General features: G+C 33.2%; 1 protein-coding gene across 3 annotated transcripts in view; it reads right to left on the reverse strand.

The window, feature by feature from the left end:
- Positions 1-17140, reverse strand: part of LOC149575143 (uncharacterized) — a 114710-nt gene extending 97570 nt beyond the window's left edge. The window contains exons 1-5 of one of the 3 annotated variants that reach the window (XM_089815007.1): positions 16912-17140; positions 15355-15424; positions 15155-15253; positions 14754-14996; positions 12440-12694 (exon numbers count right to left, since the gene is read on the reverse strand). In XM_089815007.1, the coding sequence (XP_089671133.1) occupies positions 12440-12694; positions 14754-14921 (423 nt within the window). In that variant the 5' untranslated portion in view covers positions 14922-14996; positions 15155-15253; positions 15355-15424; positions 16912-17140. Of the gene's footprint in view, positions 1-12439; positions 12695-14753; positions 14997-15154; positions 15545-16911 lie in introns of all 3 variants that reach the window. The other 2 variants (XM_089815008.1, XM_089815009.1) reach the window with 2 other exon arrangements.
- Between the last annotated feature and the right edge of the window lie 1119 nt (positions 17141-18259).

Raw genomic sequence — 18259 nt, forward strand, 5'->3', positions numbered from 1 at the left:
CAAAAGCATTGACGGTATAGTGACCATGTGGTTACTCGTGATGGCAGAAATTTGAAACGGTATTGTGTAACTGCTGTTATCTATTTATCTTGTTGGCTTTTGGTCTACCTTTCAGATAGACATTTGGTATGTGTTCTAGGAATGAAGGTGCATAGCATTAAAATTGCTTTCGAAGATATTTTTTTGCACATTAGTACCTGTATATGCAATTACATTCCTATGAAATACTAACATGAAAAACCTTGGAAACTATGTTGGAGCTACTGTCGCAGGTTTGACATTGACTCTAGAAAGGGCTGTTACAGATAGTGGATCAAGTATATGCCTGTGACAATGATTAAAAGCACAAGTCTGTGAGACAATATCATCCCTGGAACTGCAATCACCATTTTAGCTTGGACTTCACTGTATCTGTTAATTGATGATTTTACTTCAGACATTCTGATTAATGAACAAGTGTACAATCATCATGTGTTAATTTATTGTGATAGCCTCGGATGATTGGCTCAGCGGCTCACATCTCTCTCTCTATGACCATTGTGTGATTTGTTTGTAGAGCAGTTCATATCTTGTAAATGTCTGTTATGTGATAACGGCCTCATGAGAAAGGCCATTCCTCTAATTCGACTTGGAAGCAGTGTATCAAATGTTTTGATTATTCAATAAAGGAACTACTTTGGTGTAGCTGGGTTTTTCATCTCAGGTTGAAGGGTATCCCAGGATAAAATTTTGTGTTGCTTTCATCTTGTGTGTGTTTTAGTTCCTGTACATTTGAATCTATGTAAATCTGATTCTAAATTCGCCATATAAAATAGACATTCCAAAAGGGAGAGTCAGGCACATAAAATTCTGCCACCATTAAAAAATAAAAGAAAGCAATAAAAACGAACTCAAGAGGAAGCAACTATGCTTCAATTGCAAAGAATACTAGGAGTAAGGATGCAAGTGCCTTGGCAAAGGTGAGGTGCACTATATTGAAACTGGAAAGCAAAATAAGAATCTAATAAAGAAGAAAAATACCTAGGTGAAGGAACTTTGGTGGCTCTCTCTAGAACTCAAAGGTACAATCCGTTCAAGATTCACAGAGTGCTAGCAGGCCAAAGGATCACTAGCTTGATCAACAGTGTAGCGGACTGCAAGTTTAAAGACAAGACACTAATAGCAAGAAGGGCCTCAGGCCCTCGGCAACTAAGAATTTCAAGTGATTCAATGCAGCTGTAGCTTAAGTGTGTACAAAGAATTCAGCAGTTGAAAATTACTCACAGAGATCAATAGATATGTGTGAATTTCTATGTCATGGGATTGGGAGACACCGACATAATGCATGGAATATAATGACTGCAATCTTCGGAAGAGTTCTCACAGAACTACCAATCAATGGATTCTGTTAATTTCCTGAGATCACTGCAAATGTAATGGCACTGCCGTTTTGTGGTATGAATTTTTCAAATGCAGATCCAAGTGTATATAAATAGGGGTGGAAGAGACATGTCTCTATGTTAATCAATATTTGTAATTGTAAGTTAATTGTCATTAGACATGATTAATAACTATATATATAAATATGTGTGTGTGTGTGTGTGTCTAATTTGACGAGTAATCAAATGCAATAATGTTTAAGTAATAACCATAGGGGATCGAGTCTAGATCAAATCAATCCGACTGAAGCTACAACATCAACACTCCCTCTTAGCTATGGAGGATAAATACATGACCATATATTACCTCAATGTAATATATGAATATCTTTGATCATAATATATTCAACATTTTGATATCACATTTGATATCATGAGAATTGGCCTCCAGAATATCAATTTGCATAACATATCAAAAATGTTCATAAGGTATGTGCACATGCATTCTCATAATGGTTACCATATGAACAATCATGGTTTGATTAAGGAACTTAATCCACCATGCAAGTAAGCCCCTATTCTGATTTGCCTAGACATCATAACATGTCCATCACAATAGAAGGCCATGGTTTATTTAAAGAACTTAATCCACCATGCAAGTAATCTTCTATTGTGATCTGCCTAGACATCATAAGATGTCCATCACAATAGAAGGCCATGGTCTATTTAAGGAACTTAATCCACCATGCAAGATATGATCTATCATGAGCTGCTTAGACATCAAAAGAATGTCTATCACAGTAGAAGGTTAAGTTATTGAAAGATTGTCACCTTTCAATAACTTCGACAAATACACGTGATAATCATTTGGAAGTCGTCATTTCCTCATGATGTACACAAGGGTAGGCCCATCAAAATCAAGCATTCACACACATGGACTTCCAGACTCCTCTAAATATAAATCTTCAAAGCTCCTCGTCCAAAGTTTCCTTTGAAGAACTTTCAAACTCCCTCTGAATCTAATATCAATCTCCCTTTTCCTACAAGAACATACTCGGAGGAAAATATAAAGGCAAATAACCCTTATAGTACGTATTGGAATACAAAAAAGAGAGATTTACTATATAAATAATATACTAGGAAACTTTACTCAAAAAAAAAATTATCTCATGTAGTCAAAGTATAATGCTCTCCACATGACTTCGTTATTCATTACTAATTTTATTTCTTATTTCATTTTATTCAATAACAAATTATGCTACTTCATCGTATCAATCATTTTTATAAATGTCATTCTTATTGAATTATTGTAAATTCATATATAAGAATAATAACATTTAAATGAAGAACAACATTTATAAAAGTAAGAATGATAAGATATACTTGCACACTTTACCATAATGGGGCACATGTCTTGCTCGATGGTGTTGTATTTATTTGTTTTCTTGTTCCTTGTTATTTAGCAAATCAATATTGTAAAGTTTCTGCTAAATCCTTATCTCTTAATCACACTTTTAATCTAGTGTTATATGCTGAGAATGATCTTCTAAGTAGTATGAATATTGATGAAATTAGTGCTTATTATAATCCAAATACAATACTGAATATTTAACCTTTTATTGTGATAGAGAATTTCAAATATAAATTGCACAATATAAAATGCTTATAGGAGCAGACTGTTGTAACTGTGTGTCCTATAATTTGCATTTACAACCTACTTATGTATCCTTTCTAAAGGGTATGTCCCTCAAGGGACATAACCCTTCCTAACTTGGCACCTATAGGAGAGAGAGAGATATATCATTAAATGCCAACATTAGAGATATATTACTATTAAGAGGAAGTACGGTCCGTACTGTCAGACGTGTAGGTTTATCTTGGTTAATATTCTTAACACTCCCTCTTAACCTGATAATCCTACAAAGAGATATTATATCTAAGAACACCAATACAGGTGAATAAGCAAGAATTAATACTCTATCTATTTGTCTCTTCTTAGCATGTGGTATCATAGAACACATGATACAAAGTCATATTACTAAACCTGTGATATGACAAATCATTGCCACTAGTGATATTATACAGGATAAATTTGAAGAGTAATCTCTTCATTTATCCAAGTTATAATTTCATACAAACCGGTATTTCCATATCACAACATGATCCTAAGTTTTAAGGTCTACCAGAATACAAGATAAACCCGAATAATACTAAGATTCTTTCTTTATCCAATTTGTGACCAATGAACATAGCAATGTCAACATCACAATATGATCTTGAACTCATCTAGATCTCACAGTAGAACTATACTATTTAGCACATTATCTAAAAGATCGTCACCTCTCATAATGTTTTATACAAGACAATGGAACTCTATTGTTTAGCACATTATATAAGAGATCGTCACCTCTCATAATGTTTTATAGAAGTGTTCATTATTTTAGAGATCGTCACCTCTTAAAATAATGAATACAAATGGTGGAGCCCATAACAGTCAATAGCCTAACACAATAAAATTATTTTATTAATAATCAAGAGAGTACAAATGGATTACAACTCAACCATACCAAGTCTCCTCTTGAAGTGTTCTATCTTCACTCTAGATAAAGGTTTGGTGAGTATGTCTGCTATCTAATCTGCAATGCAAATGTATTCCAATTTTACAGAATTCCTGTCTACCATATCTCTTACATAATGGTAAGGAATTTCAATATGCTTGGACCTGTCATGGAAAACTGGATTCACTGAGAGCTTGATGGAACTCTGATTATCACAATAAATAATCATGGGATTCATAGCTTGCCCAAATAATCCCACAAGTAACTTCCTCAACCATACTGCTTCTCGGGAGGCCATCGTTGCTGCAATTTATTCGGCTTTTGTGGAACTCTGTGCTACTGAAGACTACTTTCTACATATCCAAGATATCATTGTTGATCCCAAACTGAAACAGCATCCTAAAGTACTTTTCTTGTCTTTAACACTTCCACCCCAATTTGAATCAGTGAATCCATGGAAGTCTAAAGCAACTTTCTCATATTTGAGTCCGAGATTAAGAGTGCCTTGTAAGTATCTCATAATGTGTTTAACTGCGACTAGGTGAATCTCTTCAGTTCACACATAAACTAACTTAAGGCATTAACTGCATAGCAAATATCTGGTCTTGTATTTACTAAGTACATAAGAGACTCAATCATTTGTTTGTAGAGAGTAGAATCTATGGATGGTGATTCTACAGCTACTTCCTTAAGTTTATGTAGATTAGTCTCCATTGGAGAAGACATAGGTTTGCAATTCCACATTCCAAATTTCTTTAAAATATCTGATGTATACTTCCCTTGATTTAGTATGATACTGTCAGAATTTTGCCGTACTTCCAGTCCCAGGAAGTAATGAAGGAGTCCCAAATCTTTCATCTCAAATTCTCTAGTTAGATCTTTCTTGCACTGATCTATGAGATGATCATCACCTATTATTAGTAGATCATCAACATACAGTATCAGAGTTACCATATCATCTTTATCTCTTTTATAATATAAATTTGGATCAGCTTCATTCTTGGAGAATCCTAAGCTAGTGAGATACTTATCAACTCTTTCGTACCAAGCCCTAAGAGCCTATTTAAGCCCATAGAGAGCTTTCTTGAGCCTGCAAACAAAAGCGTTAGGATCATGAGTTTCAAAAATTCTTCAGGTTGCTCCAGATATACTTCCTCTGAAATATTTCCATTTAGGAATGTTGTTTTCACATCCATTTGATGTACCTTCCATCCCTTTGATGCGGCAATTGCTAAGACTGCTCTTACGGAGGTATATCTGGCAACAAGTGCAAAGGTTTCTTCATAATCAATCCCTTCTTTCTGAGAAAATCCTCTAGCTACAAATATGGCTTTATACTTCTCAATACTATAGTCAGCAGCATGCTTTATTTCACTTGGAAGAAACGACAGATTTTCCTTTAGGTCTTGGAACAATTTCCCAAACATCATTTTTCATGATAGATTGGTATTCTTCTGTCATAGCTTCTTTCCAAGTTGTATGTTTAATAGCATTAGAGGGATTGGTTGGCTCTGTTTTGGATAAATCACTTATGTTAGTTGTATAACCATAGAATCTGTTAGGTCTTTTGCTTTCTCTGACTGTTCTGGAAGGTGCAGCAAAGTCTTGAGCTACTTCAACTGTTTTAATGGCCCAAAGTGGTCTTTTCTTTGAATTTTCTTCAAGTTTATATTTTGAATTTCATCTTCGATTTCTTCTAATTTCTCTTTCTGGGACCCAGATTCACTATTTCTTTCAGAACTAGATAAAGGAGAAGGTTCATCAGAACTTATGGCTCTTTTGAATGCAAGATCTTCTTCAAAGATTACATCTCTGCTAAGTTCAATAGTTTTCTATCCAGGTATGAAAATCCTATATGCTTTAGAAGTTTCACTATACCCTACAAAAATACCTTTCCTCCCAGAGGGTTCTAACTTGGTTCTCTTTTCTTTTGGAACATGGATATATACAGGATATCCAAAAATTCTAAGATGACTTATATTGGGTTTTACTTTAGTAAATACTTCTTCAAGTGTTTTATCTTTAAGATAGGAGGGAGGACTTCTATTTTGAATATATACAACAGTACAAGAGGCTTCTGCCCAAAGATAATATTCTAAGTTTTGGTCAAAAATCATAGCCCTAGCAGCTTCTATAATTGTCCTATTCTTTCTTTCTGCTACCCCATTTTGCTCTGGGTTATAAGGAACAGTGTACTCCCTCTTAATTCCTGATTCTTTACAAAACCTTTTAAACAAGTCTGAGGTATATTCTCCTCCGTTATCAGTTCTAAGGGCTTTAATTTTATGTGCTAAAAAGTTTTCATTTAATACTTTGAATTCTTTAAATCTTTGTAGGATTTCTTCTGATTCCTTGCATTTTAAAAAGTAAATCCATATTTTCCTAGAGAAGTCATCTATGAACAAGATATAATACCAAAATCCTCCAAGAGAAGGAACAGACATAGGTCCACATAAATCTGAAGGAATTAATTCTAGTACATTATTTGTTTTCCTAGTACTATCATGAAAGGGACTTTTGGTGCTTTTACCCAGAGCACACCCTTTGCAAAAAGTAGGGTGGTCTTTATTTAATTTGGGTAATCCAGTAACCATCTTTTTCATCGTTGATAAAGTTTTAAAATTTAGATGCCCTAATCTTCTGTGCCATATTTCATTTGAATCTTCAGCTTCGTGGACCAGGGCTTGAATGGATCCACTAGATTCTGTATTCAATTCATACAAATATCCCTTTCTTTGACCAATTAACTTTGCTTTCTTGATAGAAGAGTTCTTAACCTAAGTTAATACTTTGCCATCCACGAATGCAACATTGTGTCCATCATCTTCAAGTGTTGTAATTGAGATTAGGTTTCTTTTAATGCCTAGTACATAGAGTACACATTTAAGAAGAAGAGTATTTCTTGATTTTAGTTTCAAAGTACAATTTCCGATTCCTTCAACGGAGTGTGCTGAGTTATCACCAATGGTAACTTCACCGTTAACCTTCTCTGATAAAGAATCTAGAGTTTCTTTGTATCCTATTATATGTCTAGAAGATCCACTATCAATTTCCCATGCTTTATTTGAAATTTCATTTGATAGAAAGGAATACAAAACACGATTCTCAAGATCATAAGTATCTTCTTCTCTAATGACATTTGTACAATTTACCTGTTGTTTGGAATTTTCAGGACAATTAGATCTATAGTGTCCAAATTTTTCACATTTGAAACACTTTATTTTAGATAGATCTTTCTTGGGCTTTCCATTCTTTTGATTTCCCTTTTTCTTCTTGAAATGCTTCTTCTTGCCTTTATAGGAGTTTGTATTAAGAACGTAAAGTTCTTCATCTTCTACTTTCGGTTTCCCTCCTTTCTTTAGTTTTCTAGATTCCTCTTGAAGACAATCATTCTTGAGTCTATTAAAGTCCGGGAGCTGATCTCTGGCACTTATTCCTTGTGCGAATGTCTCCCATGACTCTGGCAATCCATCTACAGCCATAAGTGTTAATTCTGTGTCACTGATGATGGTTCCTATGCTTGATAGTTCATCTCTAATGCCGGCATCTCTTAAGTAAGAACTTATCAATTCTCCTTTCTTTATCTGAATGTGATTCAGTTGCCTTTTTAGTGCAAGAACCCTGGTTACATTGTTTACTTCATAGGCATTTCGTAATGCATTCATCATATCAAAGGCAGTTTGATGTCTTGTAAGCATACGTACAATATCATTTTTAACTCCATCCAAGATGATTTGAATAGCTTTTCTATTTCCTCTACTCCGGATAGATTTGTGAAGTTCAACTGGGGGTTGTTTGGATGCTCTATCAATGAATTGTTTTACATTATTCTCTTCAAGAATCATCATGATTCTGAACTTCTAGGATTCAAAGTGCTCTTTCCCATCAAACCTGTCCTCGGGTCTGATTGTGTAAGCCATGGAAGATAGAAGATTGTTGCTTAATGTGTACAAAGTCTGATTACTGAAATTTAGCAGAGCCTAGGTTTGATTACCAGAGCTCTGATACCATTTAAAGTTTCTACTAAATCCTTATCTCTTAATCAGACTTTTAATCTAGTCTTATATACTGAGAATGATTTTCTAAGTAGTATGAATATTGATGAAATTAATGCTTATTATAATGTAGATACAATACTGAATATTTAACCTTTTATTGTGATAGAGAATCTCAGATATAAATTGCAGGATATAAAATGCTTATAGGAGCAAACTGTTGTAACTATGTGTCCTATAATCTGCATTTACAACCTACTTATATACCCATTCTAAAGGGTATGTCCCTCAAGGGACATAACCCTTCCTAACTTGGCACCTATATATATATATATGTGTGCCAACATTAGAGATATATTACTATTAAGAGGAAGTACGGTCTGTATTATCAGACCTGTAGGTTTATCTTGGTTAATATTCTTAACAAATATTTGGGTACTTTGGGTCGGTGGCGTTTAAGCCCTTAGGCCTTACGTCATGCACAATTTGTGCTCATAACGTTCCACACTGCATAATTCATTGCCATGGTATGAGCATCTCCACATTAGAGGTTTATGACGCAGTTGATTTTCCACCGTGTCACTTAGTCTGAGGACATTGCATTTGATGGCATTCCAAAAGGGATCAGTTATACGGTAAGGTGGGTTGTTTACATCTGTCAAGGCCACATAAAATACTGGCTATTTTAACATAGGAATATGCACGTCCAAACTGTCTTCTAATCGTTGGTCAAATCCAAGGAATTACTCTATGGATGTATTTATCTTGTCTATGTTATTGGCATACATTGTAATCCTTCTATTTTTTATCATCGTCCCTCTTTACTTATGCTTAGCCCGTTCGGTGGTGAAATTCAAAGGAATATGTTTAACCATAAGAGGACTTTATTCGCATATAATATGTATTATGAGCCTAACCAATAAAATATCACCCTCTCTAATTATGATTTGTTTATTTCCCTTTTCCTACCTTGTATATCGAGATTGTTGTGTCTCAATGTCCGCCGCTTTTCTATTCGTTCCCATTCTATCACAAATCACGATGTATTTTATTGGTATCTATAACTATTATTTCCTTAGCCGATGTTCACACAAAAGTTTCTTCAACCTTTAAATTACAATCAAATTCACGTCTACTAATAACGTCGTTTAGAGAACAAACTTCACGAGATTTGTGTTTAGATCTATGGTGCAGGAGCATCTAAAGTACAAGAACATGAGAAGGTTAATATTCCTTATATGAGATATTTAAATCCATTTGAGTCATTTATGTTGTATTTGAGTCAAGATGTAAAGGCTATGAAGCCATTTTGTCATAAATTGTAAAAGTTGTCAATTTACCCTAATTGTCCTAGTAAGGTCATGAATTGGTCAAGAGGTCAAAATGTGTTTGTAAACCCAAGGAAGAGTAAAAATATTATAAATGGTGATTAATATTCCATCATGACATGTTTGTAAGGTTGGAACAAAGTTGTGAGGTCAAAATTTCTAAAATGTAAAAGTTGCTTAAATGTTGCAACTTTAAAACTTTGCAAAAAGTGCAAAAAGGGTTAAAGAGTGTAATAAGTTGGTTCAAAAGTTGGTCGCGAAGTTCTCAACTATCAAAAATCCTATAAAAGAATTGTAATGGTCATTCCAAATCAATTAAGGAGAATAAGGAGAAGAAGGAATCATTTTGGAGCAATTTTGGTGTCTTCTACTATTGCTATTTTGATTGGTTTTTCTAGACTCATGTTGGTTCCATGCCTTGTATGGCCATGTAAGGCCAGGAAGCCCTGTATAATCTGTATATTTGGATAGTGGTATGAGTTATCTTTCTTCTCTCTTTGGTTTGGAGTAATTTCATTCAGTATTTAGGAAGTTATGATCATTTTGGTGAAAGTTACTATTTCAGATTTGAAAACTCTTGCAAACAGTCATGTTGCAGCATTTGTTATGAACACATATGGATGGTTCAGGAAGTCTAAATGTATTCATTGGAAAGATATTTGAATTACCTTTCATTTCATTTTTTGTTTGGGACATTTTTATGCAGATTTGTGAAAGTTATGAAGATTTGAATGAAAACTGGTTTTTAAATGCTTTCAATGGTGTTGTGGGAAAAAATTTGTGCTTGTAGAACGATTTATAAATTGGAAAAATTAATGGCTTATAGATTCAGAAACTAGACTCATATAAGGTTGAGTTAAAATTGGTTTGGTTTCATTTGGAGTCATTTTGAGGAAGTTATTAGATGCCCTAGGCAGGGTTACTGATTTTACTTCTGATTTATGACAGAGAAAATGGGTCTACATGCAGAGACTATAACTTGTAATGGATTTATTATTTTTATCTCAGCTTCGGATATGTTTTAGTATTCCTAATTTAGAAAACTTTTATCAAAGGGTTTGGCAAAAAAAGTTCAGGATTAAAAGTTATAAATAATGTAATCAGACATAGAAATCTGATTGTGTGAATGAAGATGTCGTCTTTATTGGTGTATAATGTCAAGGTTCTTTGTTGAAATCTTTGAGATGTTCTTGGTTCCTTGAGGGTGTACCAGCCTATTGTGAATCCCTTGAGTTGAACTAAGATTCCTTGAAAGTAAATACAGAGGTCTCTACATCAATCTATGTGTCCAACAAACCCCCTTGTCGAATTTGCTCCAAAATTGAAGCCGATTTAGTAAAATTGACTAGAAGCGGATGGAGAAATCAAGTTCGTGGGCACACGTGTTGGGGCATATATCTCCTTACATGTATTCTGTCGTGGGCATTGGTATTTCCATCAGGACTTCTATATTGGGTATTGCCTGGGGCATATATATAACGAGAGCAGTCTTGTTGGGGCAGCTATCAAAGAACCTCGCATTACATCCACTTGTTGTCTCAAACCAAGACCTTTCAAGTTGTTTAGGCTCTATAGAAGGAACCTTGCTCTTATACCATGTTGATTTTCTAGGATCACTGCAAATGTGATAGCACTGCCGTTTTGTGGTATGTATTTTTCAAATGCAGATCAAAGTGTATATAAATAAGAATAGAAGAGACATGTCTCTGCATTAATCAATATTTGTTATTTCAAGTGAATTGTCATTAGACATAATTAACAACTATATGTGTGTGTGTGTTTGTGAGTGCGTGTGTGTGTGTGTCTAATTTGACGATTAATCAAATGCAATAATGTTTAAATAATAACCATAGGGGATTGAGTCTAGATCAAATCAATCCGACTGAAGCTACAACATCAACAGATTCGAAATTCAAAAGTGAAGGAAAGGAATTATTTCTCAAGGGAATCCAAATCGGAGCAACCCAAGGAATTACTGTTAAAAGGCTGTAAAGAGCTTACAAGAGAGGACAAGTAGCCTAGGCGCCAGCTGCTTGATCACACAGAAAAGTCATCCATGAACAAGAAGGGTGCTTATCATCTAGATGTAAGCTGTTTTAACTATTTATTTATTTTACAATTTTTTGGAGCTTATTAATTAGATATTCTTCATAACCTAGTGTATTTTTTGGCTGACATTTCTCTATTACAATTGAATGTACAATTTAAGTCCAAATTACCTATTGTAATTTGTTTTATTATTTTTACATACTGATGAAGTTAAATATTCACCCCCATTAGCCTCAAAATGCTTGCCTAGGAACACGATTTGGTTTATCTTGATCTTAATAAGGTCTTAGTGTCAAATCGAAGTTAATTTTCCTCCTGAATACATGAAGATAACTTAGAATAACTTGTTTCTGTGCATAAAGTATTAAGAATATCTCCTGATATGGGATTATTATCAAATCATTTGTAATGTTATTAAAGAAGATGTAAATTATTATCATGACATCTGATATGTACATGACGTTCCCTCCCATGTCTCTGACTAAGCCATTCTGCCTTTCTGCCCTTGACAAAGGAAAAAAATGATGTTTACGTCCATGGAATACTGTCCCACTCTTGAGCCCAGAAAATATCTTGTCTGAGTAAGTATGATGTCACCATCAATATTTCAGCATTTAATTTATTAAGCTATTTTGCATGATACTGTTAATTTAGGCATTTTAAACAGGTTCCACATTTGTAATTTGTCAATTAACTAGAACCATTGATCTGAAGAAGCCCAGGAGTGATTCTTGAAGCAGTTACTTTAGACTTTCCCAAACCAATGACATCCATCGATATTGCTGAAATGAGATCATAAGTGCCAAAGTGAAAAATATAAAGGGGCCTGACATCTCCATTTCAGCAATTCACTGATTTTAACATTGCTCTACCATAAAACTCGCAATAAACTAGCAATCATTTGATCTTTGAATGTGACCAATCAATAATACTAAATGGAATCTGGATACTGCAGATCACTTGTTGTTAAAACACACTGATTATGATCGAGAAGAATCTAAAATTCTGAGAAATCGCAAAAAAAAAATGCTGATTGAAATTTTTCGATTATTAGAATTTAAGGTAGCAATCAATTAGAAATTTATAAATAAATTGTAACACTAAATAAATAAAAACTTACTGCCTTCTAGTCATGGTCATTAGAATAATACCTTGACATCGCGATGTATGTGCCCATGGCTATGTAGATATTCTAGGGCCTTAAGAACCTCCTTCAAGATAGTTGCAATAACTGCCTCATCAAATCCATCTGGATAAACAGATTTCATTATATGGAGACAAGAACCCCCAGACATATACGGCATTACAACCCAAAGCTTTTTATCTGCCACGAATGAGCAATGTGCTCGTAAAACATTGGGGTGGTTAATCAAGCTCATTGTTTGTGCTTCACGACGTATTTCATCCTGTACGGACACCAAAAAATGGGTCATTCCTTGTCAGTTGAACTATAAAATATAATATCGTCTCCTATCAACAAACATCACAGCTTTCCAGTTTCAAAAACATGCAACCATCCTTACTCCATGCAATGATGGGAAATAATCATAGAGAAGAACAATAATACAGAAAAAAGTATCTTGAAAGTCACCATAATACACATGATATTGTAGCAAATAAATTGGTAATGACGTTGTCAACAGAAAACAGACAATTCAAAGTTGTTAACATTCTGACTGCATACTATTTACTCTTGTGATTTCACGATATTAATTTTCATATCCATTCCACTCAATAAAAGAACTAAGCATCCTATACTACAATTGCACAGGCATGTCATAAAAAAAGGGCAAAGGTCAACATAAAGATCTATAACATCCCGCTGTGATATCTCTATTCGTATATGAGCAATGAATAATGTTTATGTCCTAATATCTAGATGTCTTTCCACAGAAACAGTAGAAGTGCATTATCTGCTAAGGCAGAAAAATTCAGATAGCTCTGCTGAAAATCTCTATAATGGTATTATTGAAAGTGCCAAATCATACCTATCATTTAGGTTGTGCTTGGGTAACTGGGTTAGTCTGACCTTGATGAGAATTGTGTGCCAAGGGTAACTTACAAAGCATTATATGCTCCTAAAGCTTTGTCATGAGGAAGAGGTTACAGAGTGAAAGTCCCTAAGAAGATCAAGTTTATATTAAGGAAAGTAATGACATAGAGAATGATTACCAAGATATTCAATATCAAAAAAGGAGTGAAAATCTTCTCAACAAGAGTTACAAACAATTTATCCGTAAAGGATACAGCCCACAACTAAGAAAAATAGAGCATAAGAACCGATTTTCAGAGATTGTTCAAACATGGTCAAATATGATTCTTTTCACTGTCCTTCAAAAAAATGTAGTACGCTTCCGAAAAAAACTGTATATTTCGTGATCAATACTGGTTATTCCCATGAGGTCATGAATAAAAATGTGCAAAACTCATTATGTGATTTGTAACTTAGTTGGAATTCTTTGGGGTTGAATAGACACAAAATTGTAATCTGTGCATGGTGATGCAGAACAAGCAAAATTGTCGAAATGGAATGCCAGTAAGTACAAGCTACATCAGTTGAATACAAAGAGTTACAGCTGAAAGAATGGAATTTATCTTCATTAGCACATTCATAATGTAATATTGTATTTCTATCAATGCACATTTATAAGCCTGCAGATTCATTCCTATATTTCAAATTTTTTTATGTACAAATTAATCTACTTAGTTTTAAATTTTTCATATAGCGATCCCCAAAAATTGGCCTCCTAGCACTGCTATCCCCAAATCACATCCTTGAATTTCTTACCATCCCTGTTCCCAACATAAAATAAAACATTGATAATTTATTATCCCCTTTATGTTTGCCATTCAGAAATAATTTATATGCTAGTTTTAAAACATAGTGAGCAATTTGCCCAACTTGTAAGCCAAAAGTGCTCAATAAGCACCTCGCCACAAATTTTAAAAGCAGGTTTGTCCTGTGCACTAACATTTTTCCCTGAGAATATGGTGAACAAGCACCAAAGAAAAAAAGTAATTTCCATTTCCAATATTTTTAGGATTCCTCTTTCCAGAGTTTTCATTACAGTTTCCCTTTCTATTGAATTAATAATTTCTTATGTTTCTCAAAAATAATTTGCATGATCTTTTATATTTATTTTATAAGTTTATCTATTTTTGTAACTTGCAGATTTTTGACAAAATTTTGCCAGGTTTTAGCTGAGTCTCAAGTCCAATTGTCCAAGTCAAAATTCTGGCTGCCAAGTTCTTGTCCTTTCTAAGTTTTAAATCTAAACCTGCGAATTATATATATGATATGAAGACAGTAGGGTTGCATCCTGATAGTCAATTCTTCTACATATGAACTAATATTATAACAGCTTTGCATATACAAAAGCTGCATCTGAGCTCTACCTTAATTTTTGTAACCATTTTAACATACTAAAAATGAGAGAGACAGAGGCAGAGGCAGAGAGAGCATACCAAATTACTATTGCATTTCTCCAAGTCAAGGACCTTGATGGCAACAATCTCATTGAAAGGAATACAAAGTGCTCGATGTACTATTGCACTGACACCTTGTCCCACTTCCTCATAAATTTTGTAATCAGATGCACTTAATGGAAATTTCTTCCCCATATTCTGTGCCATGATTTCTAGAACTAGGAGACTTATTTAAATCTAAAGAAACCCAATGAACATCATTCTTCAGACTCCGAATATGACCTGGCATTAGAAATACATGTTAAAAGATCTTGTTTGATGTTGGATATCACAAGAAGCATTCAGACTGCAAATGATTCCCTTGCACTTAATCTAATAAAATAGCAACGAATCTTTTCATCCATTAATAATAAACAATGAGAAATCATGTTATTACAAACCTGGTCTGGAGTCTCTAGAAAAAGAGAGCAAACAACCAAAAACCATCGCCCATACAATTCAGTCAAGATGCATATATTTCTCAGTCAGTGACAGCTAACCTGAAATGGAAGCCACATAAAGGTCAACTGCGTGAATCTGCCGTGATAATGATCCTCTACTTTCACAAGGAATTTCTTGATAATTACTGATTAAATCTTACAAGACATCATCTGATTCCAATTTGTTCTCCATTGTGTTCAACAGTTCCCTCTTTTCAGGATCATAATTCACTGAACAAACAACAAGTCCATCGATACAGCAGTCACTCCTCAATCAAACACATGATGAAACATTTCTGTTAAAGGCAATATCTTGTATTTCCCTCTGTGAAAACAACTCTACAAGAATTTCTGACAAAACCATGCCACTGATTTAATTCCAAATTCAGCTGCAGAAAACTTGAAAAGAAAACAAGGCCTATGCACTAAAAGAAATTTCAAACATGGAAAATATATATATATATATATATATAATATATATAGATTAAGCATACCATGATGGACCAGATTATAATGGACAAGATTATATCATAATAACCCAAAAAGCATTATGCCAATCAAGGCTAGCTGAATTCACCATTTTGCATTGTGCTGTAATTTTAGTCATTCTAGTCAAAGATCAACACTTCTGTAGCTAACTACTAATACTAGCAGGATTCTTATAGGAAACCACAAAGAAAAGAATCACTGATGTTTAGATTGTATTTAAATTTATTAAATTATTAAATATAATGTTGTTTGCAAAATGATTTATCTTGTTAAAACATACCAAGCTGAATAAGTGTGTCTCTTGAACTGAAAGGAACAAAACACCAAGTTTGAATTACATTGAGGCAACCGTAATCAGAAGTTGCTGAGAAAACAAAATGAGTATAAGGAATAACAATAGGGAAGAAATTATCGACATTATATTCCCTTAAACTTATCCAGATATGTTAAATGCTTATTTGTTTATGGACGTCGGTAAAATTTTGCAAATTTTATAAATAATTGCCATTTTTTAAGGAAGAAATGTAACTTGAGCAGAGCGGGCATTTGCATTCAACGAGCAATAGAATTAAACAAAAAGTGAGTTCAAATCTAAATGGCTTGGTATTGGATAGCTAATACATTTAAATATGAAAGATTGAATATTAGATAGAATTATTGCTAGTTTTCAAAAAGTTTGAGATTGGACATAAACAAAAATCAGAAATGATATATCAAGAACTAGACAGTGTCCAAAATGGTTTCTGAAAGCTCACCTATCGAACAGAACTGAGCTGGACTACAAACTTGTACTTCCAAAACAACTAGGACGTCTTACATTCTCTTAAATTTAGGTTAATGACACTAACAGTCAAAGAAACCAAAGTACGAAGAATAAGGCATTGGAATTGGAGAAATTCAGGGCCACATTACTTTAAACAAAGGAACAGACGACAACACCCGCCATTATATGCCACAAAAAGCTGATTTGTAGGGAAGGAAATATGCATTTGAAAAAGGCATTGACACGCCGAGGGAGAAGGGTAATCATAATTTAGGACGACAGCTAAACATTCTGTTATCAACAACGGGAACGAAATAAACGCTGATTTGAATTGAAATTGAAACATTCGCAGATCAGAACATTGCAATTTGAGTTCATCCAAAAGCAGATCGCCCGGGACGCACAAACACAAATTCAAAATGAATTAATGGGAAAATAAGTACAAGAGCTCAAAATAGAGGCTTACATCGATTTAAATTGTCAGGGCACCGTGTTCAATCCCTGGGCATCTTATTCCGCGCGCAGTTCAGTATCTACAGGAAGAAGCTCTGTAGCTCGAATTTTTTGGCTTTGTAAATTGAAACAGGGGTTTTGACCGGCGCCCGGGTTATGACTCACCGGTTCTACCAGTCAGTCGCATACTTCCGATCTAAAATACCATTGGAACTCAAGATTACTATAACAATCATAATCATAATTCCTTTCCAAGACGATCAAATAGTTAAAGAGACGTGGGTGGTTTTTTGTTGCAAACTGTTTTAAACCATTGGATGTTAATTTTTTTATTTTTTTTTTTTTTCATTTTTTTTTTTAAACCATTGCATGTTTGTGTAAATGATAAATGGTAATGTTCGTTTTGTAAATAGGTAGTTGCATGTCAAAATTATCCAATCCTTGGTCCATTCCCTACATACTATCAACGACTCGACTATCACACTTGTATTCTTGGATTTCTTAGTCATTTTAGTCATATGTTTCCCATTCTAGACCTCCAAAAAAACAAAAATATTTATTTTCAATTAAATAAATTAACAAGTGTCACGTAGTGGCTTGTATTTGTTCTTATAAATTTTATACTAACTTTAATTGAAAATTTAAATAGTAAATTTAGAAAAAAAAATTATAAGAGTCAATCTTTTGAAAACAAAATAGATTAGTTAAACTTTAATAATAATAATAGAAAAAATTTGGTTGCTCGTCTAATTTTACTAAAGTTCCAAAAAATGTTTTAACATTAGTTACAATTATTATTTTTCATTTATCTATATTAATATTGTAGAAGCAATTGAATTCAAAGATGATAATGGATTAGTTTTAATCTTATGTATGTATATATATATATATATATATATATATATATATAATTAGTAAAAATTAATTACTAATAAAAGAAAATGAATATTGTGTAATGTTTGGGTGAAATATTGTATTAATAGAATGTAATGGTGTGAATCTATTAAGTAAAATTCTTAACTTTAATTTAACTTTAATTAGAATCCTAAATAAAGAATACTTTTTCTTAAAGATTACATGACATTTGAAAAAAAAAATTATATACCTATGACATATTTTAAAATATTAATGATAAGATTGTATTACAAAATATTAAATTATATTATTATATTCTATATAGATTATATAGTAATATATCTTATATAATTTAAATTATAATAATTATTTATATAATAATATATTATAAAAATTTATGTAACATGTGATATATTTGTAATAGATTTATTTATATAACTATATAGGTTTCTTTAATACAATTATATTTTGTAGTTTCATCTTAGAAATATATCAAAATTAATATT

The sequence above is a fragment of the Cupressus sempervirens genome, chromosome 2, assembly GCF_028749045.1.
Source record: "Cupressus sempervirens isolate cs-2001-9-10 chromosome 2, ASM2874904v1, whole genome shotgun sequence".
Lineage (NCBI taxonomy): Eukaryota > Viridiplantae > Streptophyta > Pinopsida > Cupressales > Cupressaceae > Cupressus > Cupressus sempervirens.